The sequence below is a fragment of the Triticum dicoccoides genome, chromosome 2A (genome assembly GCF_002162155.2).
Source record: "Triticum dicoccoides isolate Atlit2015 ecotype Zavitan chromosome 2A, WEW_v2.0, whole genome shotgun sequence".
NCBI lineage: Eukaryota > Viridiplantae > Streptophyta > Magnoliopsida > Poales > Poaceae > Triticum > Triticum dicoccoides.
This window is the reverse complement of record NC_041382.1, coordinates 382,815,710-382,822,383: the sequence shown is the minus strand read 5'-3', so window position 1 is coordinate 382,822,383 and position 6,674 is coordinate 382,815,710. Positions and strand designations below refer to the sequence as shown.

General features: G+C 44.2%; 1 protein-coding gene and 1 non-coding gene across 6 annotated transcripts; one reads left to right on the top strand and one right to left on the bottom strand.

Annotated features, from left to right (window-relative positions):
• The first annotated feature begins 2,141 nt into the window (after window positions 1–2,141).
• LOC119354628 (transcription factor PHYTOCHROME INTERACTING FACTOR-LIKE 13-like) lies at window positions 2,142–5,944 on the top strand. Of its 5 annotated transcripts, none has more exons than XR_005171133.1 (9): window positions 2,144–2,335; window positions 2,421–2,808; window positions 2,928–3,026; window positions 3,101–3,166; window positions 3,266–3,331; window positions 3,419–3,700; window positions 3,779–3,939; window positions 5,006–5,112; window positions 5,202–5,944. XR_005171133.1 is itself a non-coding variant. In XM_037621352.1 (8 exons), exons 1-7 carry the CDS (start codon window positions 2,289–2,291, stop codon window positions 3,930–3,932), a joined length of 1,083 nt encoding a protein of 360 aa, XP_037477249.1. In that variant the 5' UTR covers window positions 2,142–2,288; the 3' UTR covers window positions 3,933–3,939; window positions 5,202–5,944. The 5 variants fall into 5 exon arrangements, 2 of the variants coding, with proteins under 2 accessions (XP_037477249.1, XP_037477250.1); XR_005171132.1 differs by having other exon boundaries at window positions 3,419–3,714; window positions 3,812–3,939; XR_005171134.1 differs by having other exon boundaries at window positions 2,145–2,335; window positions 3,812–3,939.
• Window positions 5,945–6,318: 374 nt separating this feature from the next.
• On the bottom strand, window positions 6,319–6,392 carry TRNAV-AAC. Its single transcript has one exon. It is a non-coding gene; the product is annotated as a tRNA-Val (tRNA).
• Between the last annotated feature and the right edge of the window lie 282 nt (window positions 6,393–6,674).

The window sequence follows — 6,674 nt, the reverse complement described above, 5'->3', positions numbered from 1 at the left end:
TAGAGGCTCACTACGGACATGTTGATGTCTGTTATTCACACATGTATTACGATTTCCGGATAACACAATTATAGCATGAATAAAGACAATTATCATGAACAAGGAAATATAATAATAATGCTTTTATTATTGCCTCTAGGTCATATTTCCAACAAGCAATACTAGGCATTGCATACCCCTATGAGCTAGCTAATACGGTACATGATAGGAGGTATAGTAGAAAGCTTTTTCAGCGAGTCTTTTGCACAGTTACGAGCAACACCATTCAAATCTCCTTTGACATGATACACCTTTAACACGAGGGCCCTAGAACAAAGTATTCTACCATCTGTGAACGGATTTCCCAATGTCTCGGGTTTGAATATATTTCACCGGAAGCCGCAATTCTTGCAAGTACCTGATTGTCTGTTGAAATGGTGGCCTAATGTAGCTGAAGTATTTTTGCGATTTCCGAAACAAACAAAAGCGCCTTGGCATCAGTCGGAAGAGGAGAGCTCACAAGATCGTTGCTGCCCATGATCATGACATTGGTTTTAAGTTGTGTCTGTCCATTGCAAATGTATATGCCTATTCCTGCAGTAGGCTGGAGAGAGGGATGTTTTCATGTTGCATGTGTAAATATGTTTAAACCTACAAGATTCAAAGTCAATTGTGATTGTGCTTCCAAGAGGTTGAGACGAGATTAGGTTTATATTGAGATCATGCGCATCCTTGTTTTTGTCCGTGGCTGGCTGACCAACGAAACATGTAGCTCTGGGCTCTACTTGAAACCTTTTCATTATAGCTTGAACGGCTTGATGCACAACACTTACTCGTGGGAAGTACACATATACTGTTATGAAAAATACACTACAATACGTGAAAGTACACTTGGCATCAAAATGTTTGATAAAGGCTATCAACAATGGATCTAGTTTGTGAGGATGGAAGTGATTCATAGTTTGGAAGCTCAGTTTGAAAGGTACTTCACTGAAGTTCCAATCCTGAAAGGCCGTCCATCAAGACAGGGGAAAATCTTACCAAATGGATGTAAGGCGTCTGCCTTATTATGGTATATACGACTATGTAGAAATGATTTTGTTTTTAAGGACAAAAATTAATCTCCTCTACAAGCTACTGTTTGTTGTACGTATTGTCTTCATATGTGTCTACGCTACATCAAACTGTGTATCAACCGCTGTTCAACACGAGATGGCTAGAGAGGTTACAGTATAATTTCTAGACCAGACCTATCACCTCCCTCGACATAGACAAAGTGTCGCTGACTAAAACTTTATTATTGTTGATATTCAGTTTTTTTATCGGATAGTTCGTGTGTTAATGATAGATATGCAGAGGTCAGATGTTGTCAATCATGATTGTGTCCGCTAGATGCTATATATTTTTTAATTAATATAGAAGCTTCTTTTATCATAGTAGGAAAACACAAGTAGAGCAAGTGTGTTTTTAACACAGTACAAACGCAAGCGCTCATATACATGCGCATACACCCCTATGAGCACCTTTGAATGACTGAGCTGACATATCATCTTAAAAATTATGAAGTCACCGTAGGCACCTCGTCGTCGACAGAGACATCTCCTCCCACTGAATGCTCATCACCGAAATTCCTGAAATAATCCAGGAATAAATGCGAGCACCAGGACTTGAACCCTGGTGGACAGGGGATACCACAGTCCCTCTAACCATTTAAGCACAGGTTGGTTCGCACAGGTGGGCAGGGGATATCACAGTGTTTGTAATCGTCGCTAGGTGGTTCATAGACCTGGTTGTAATTTTTGTTACCTTTTGTGTTCTCTGTACTGCCATGATTAATGAATAGATTGAAAATTTCTCTAAAAAAATAGAGCATGGAACAACAAAACAAGTAGAGCATGTGTTGTTCCACGTATCGCCATGGAATACCATGCGAGACAATGGGGTACGTTTTCGCCGGTGGTTACCTTTTTGTGAAAAAAAACTATACGTTATTATTTCTGTATTTTTTCTATTGATTTTTGATTTTCATGTTCAGTCTCCACCCTTGGAGCAAATACAGTATTTTTCTTGGTGGCTGCCGCAGATTCACAGTCACACGGCCGACAACGATGTCAACGGATCCTCCCCTCCATACAAACGAAGCACAACTCTTCTCTTTCTCCTCTCCTTTTATTATTCCCGAGAAAATCCAACCCAGCTAGACTAGCCCACCCTCCACAGCTCTTCTCCTTGTCTCCACAACACAGCTTGGCTCTCCGCCGGTTTCTGCTCAAGTGGAGAGGCCCGTCAGCTCGATCGGCTCCAGGATCATGGACGACGGCGCAAGACCGGCGCCCAACCACAAGAGGCACCTCCCGTAATTCACCAGCTGCTCTGCCCAATTGATTTGTTTCTTTTCTTGTGTGCTTGTTGTTCCTTGTGAGAGCCTTCTCGTGGCGCAGACTGCAGGAGGCGGGCGGCGAGCTCGTGGAGCTGCTGTGGCAGGACGGGGCCATCGTAGCGCAGGCGCAGGCCCAGACGCCGCACCGGCGGTGCCCCCAGAGCGGCGCGGCCAGCGGCGTCACCGCGGAGGATGCGTCCGCGTGGTTGATCCCGGACGGCGGCGGCGGCGGCAGGGACCTGTACTCGCACCTCTGGCACGGCGTCGCCGACGGGGACGCGGGCGCGCTCGTGGCGGGGAGCGGCGCCGGGACGAGCTTCTGCGGGAGCAACGCGGTGACGGCGCCGGCGCTGCTGCCGTCGCCGGAGGAGGAGCCGGGCTCGTCCTCGGCGGGAGGCCAAGCGCTACTGTCTAAGAGGGGAAGGGACGAACTGGGTAGCCGCCGCGAGGTTCTCTTCCTTTTCCCCTCTACTTCGTCGGCGGAGACGGCGACATTGCTAAGCACTTATTAAGTTTGTGTATAGTCTCGGCTGAACCGGTGACGGAGGGAATATTATGATGTTTGCAGGATGCCGACGACTGTGAGGCCGTCAATGAGACCCGGCCGCAGCGGCCGGCGGCAAAGCGAAGGACTCGTGCTGCCGAGGTCCATAACCAATCAGAGCGGGTAAAGCCCTGACGACTCGCCCATTCCAGTGTTGATCTGTTCCAAACCAGTCTTGTGATATTTCTGTCTTGCAGAAAAGAAGGGATCGGATCAACGAAAAGATGAAAGCATTGCAAGAACTCGTACCCCATTGCAACAAGGTATCAGAGAAGTTTCTGCGTTAGTACTTGTGTTCTTGAATCATTGTTACATTTGTAGTTTGGTGTGGATGGTTGATCCTAGCTAAAAATTAATTTCAGAGCGACAAGGCGTCCATCCTAGACGAAGCAATCGAGTACTTAAAGTCTCTGCAACTGCAAGTTCAGGTTCAAATTTCAAAATCACACCCTGAATTTCTAATTTCTCCTCAATCAAGCACGGTACTCGACTGACTGCCGTTGGCTTCGGTTCAGATCATGTGGATGGCTACTGGGATGGCGCCCATGATGTACCCTGGTGCTCACCAACTCATGCCGCCGATGGCCATGGGCTTGAACTCAGCGTGCATGCCCGTGGCGCAGAGCCTTAGCCAGCTGCAAAGAGTAGCACCGTTTATGAACCATCATCTCCCAAATCAAATGCCTAGGGTCCAATCTCCAGCTATGGATTCCCTCAATGTGGGAAACAATGGTGTCTGTGGTGAGCCAAGAAACCCTTTCCTGCATCCAGGCAACACACTAACAGCAGCATCTCAGGTTACTACAACACAGTTAGTCTCCTCCTGATCTATCAGACTTTTACTCCTGTTAGCTTACGGTGTCGATTCCTCACAGCTGCCTGATATGTTTCCCTATGCATCTCAAAAGGCACAACAAAACCAGAATCATCAGTTACTGCCTAACACTGACATGCCAGCTTCAGGACCCTGCCCGCCATCTTTTGCTGACGGAACTGGAACATAAGACCAGGCAGTTTCAAGCAAGATGATTTACTGGTCAGTATAATGTTATTTTTTATCTTTTTTTACGTAATATTTTTTTTACCAATTAACTGAAACTCCAATAGGCATGTATCAGTAGATGAATCTCCCAGTAATACAAAGTTTGCTATCGGTAAACTGAAACTCCAATAGGCATGTAGATCGGTAAATAATGTGCAGGCATGATTTTTATTGAGTTATCTATGAAATGTACTACATGCTTCATTTTTTCCCACGCTTAAGCGCGTGCACTTGGCGTGTGGAACCTACCGAATTGCCGTCGCCGGATGGAACGGTTCTTGATATTTTGTTCCCCTTTGGCACCTTCCGGGTCCTGTCCAATCAGTAGATTAACTCTGATCGCGGCGGTTGTACATCCGTTTCACTCTTTCGCTGCTACATTCAATAGACTTTTTTGTCAGATTTGAAAAACAAGTCCCACTAGTTCACAAACAATTGGGTTGGGCATCGCTCTCTTGATGCAGACGGGACAAGGAATGCAACAAGGACTTGCATGAGATCAGCAACTACTGAAAATACTACTAGTAATACCCAGATGAGATCCTTGATATTATCCCAACAAGCAATTTATGCAGTGTTATTGCCGAAAATTATCGTCATGATACAGGATCATTGGACCGATGTAGAGGCTAATGATATACTAGTTTCAGATAACCCAGGACCTGTAGGACCTTATGTACTAATCAAGTTCTTTGGTTTATTTAGATTGATATCTTTATTTAGAGGCTAATAATATACTCTCTCTGTTTCAAATTAGTTGAAGTTCTAGGTTTGTCCTAAGTAAAGACGTCTTTAAGTTTTACCAAGTTCATAGAAAAAATATATCGACGCCAAATTAGTTTCAGTAGATTCTCTATAAAATATATTTTCGTACTATATATATATTTGATTTTGTAGATCTTAGCAGATTTTTCCATAGACTTGGTCAAACTTTAAAAAGTTTGACTTAGGACAACCCTAGAACTTCAATTAATTTGGAATGGAGGGAATACTTGCTCAGATATCCCAGGGCATCTAGGACCTTGTATACTAATCAAGTTCTATACTTTACTTTTTTTAGATTGGTCATCTATCTATATGATAATATAAGATGCCAAGGAAACACAGACATGTCTGCCACATCCCCAACCAACGGCCAGAATAACTCGCAGGAAGCAATAAAATACTGTATGACGATGCTAAGTTTAGCTCTTTCTTTCTTTCTTTTCCTTATCATCTTTGGCATGTTGCTGAATTTTTGTGTAATGACCAACCAGGGGGGGTGGATACAGGAGGTCAGAGCAAAATGGTCCTAGAAGAACAAGATATGATATGATACCAAGACGCTGTGTGCTGTAAGGCCAGGGGAAGATCATGCAACACTGAGCCTTCGTGGCACCACTAAGCAACCAACATGTATGGGCCCGAGATCATGCTGATAGCAGATACTATTCTTATCTGGAGAATAGTCTTGAGCATCAGCTTTCTGTTTATGGAAGGATTTGGTCCATGGGAGATGAACTTGGGCTTGACAGGGACAACAAAGATGCTTCTGCTGATATGCTGCAGATCTGGAGATGACATTGTTGGAGCCAGCATCCGCACAGGGATACAACTTGGGCAGTTCTGTTCGGCTTTCCACCGATGTAACTCCACTGGTGAGACCTAATAGGACTGTCCTGTTGACCTGCGGTCGACGATTGAGCTATCGATATAAACAAGGGCAGGCAGGAACTTGTGCTTTTCGGACACCATTGTAGATCAGGTTTGCATATGCCTTTGAGAATTCAGACAAGTGGCACATGAAGATCATTCTTCATTGTTCATCAGGATTGCGAGATTATCGGCTTATTTTGTGTGTCGCCCACCTTTTCGCCTTACCCTTAACCCTGGAAAGATTGTACCACATGTGGTGATGCCCTGTTACAAGTTCATCAGGACTGTGACGGTCATCATCCGTTTCGTCACAGAGTAATTAGTCTCTGAAATTATCAATGCAGCTGCATCTTTATTGTGCTAATTATGATTCAGTTTCAGTCGCCGTCAGTCGAGACTGGGACTTTGCTTTGCATTTATACGTCGAGATTTGGCTGTCATGCTCAAGTATTTATGCGTATTGCAGCGATTGATGTAGATGCTTGGCAATTTGGAGGACAGATATACACATTCTCTGCGTTTTGCTCTTGTTTGCATATATTTTTCTGTGGACAGCTGCAGATATAAATATCCAGTAAATCCTAGCTGGTCAAAATTTCCAACTTATGAAAAAGCAAAAAAAAAAATGGCTTCGCCGCGTTTGCAGATATTTTTCTGTCGACAATTGCACATATGAATATCTATTAATAGCAGCTCAAAATTTCCCAGTTATGAAAAAGAAAAGCCAAAAAGAATAATTGGCTTCGCCCGGGTTTGAACCGGAGACCTTCAGTGTGTTAGACTGACGTGATAACCAACTACACCACGAAACCTCTTGCAGTATGTTTACATATTGAACATTTATGATGTAAGTATGCTCAGTTGATGAACCAAACAAACGGCGAAGGCGAAGATGAGAAGCGAAAGAGAAGGAGCATCGAGGAGAATGGACGTTCTGAACACACCGACCTCTGATGACTTCCACGCGGGATCCGAGGCCAAAAGTACTCCCTCCATAAAAAAATATAAAAGCATTTTAGATCACTACTCGCTTTTACATTTCTTTACAAGACAAGCGTGGAATACTATTCAGCGCCTTAAGCGTCACTTAACTT

Excerpts from the sequence above, each read along its gene's own strand:
- LOC119354628 (XM_037621352.1), top strand. The coding sequence starts at position 2,289 with ATGGACGACGGCGCAAGACCGGCGCCCAACCACAAGAGGCACCTCCC. Across the intron at positions 3,167-3,265 it reads TCGTACCCCATTGCAACAAG|AGCGACAAGGCGTCCATCCT; the intron begins GTATCAGAGAAG and ends AATTAATTTCAG. Across the intron at positions 3,715-3,811 it reads TCTCAGGTTACTACAACACA|GCACAACAAAACCAGAATCA; the intron begins GTTAGTCTCCTC and ends GCATCTCAAAAG.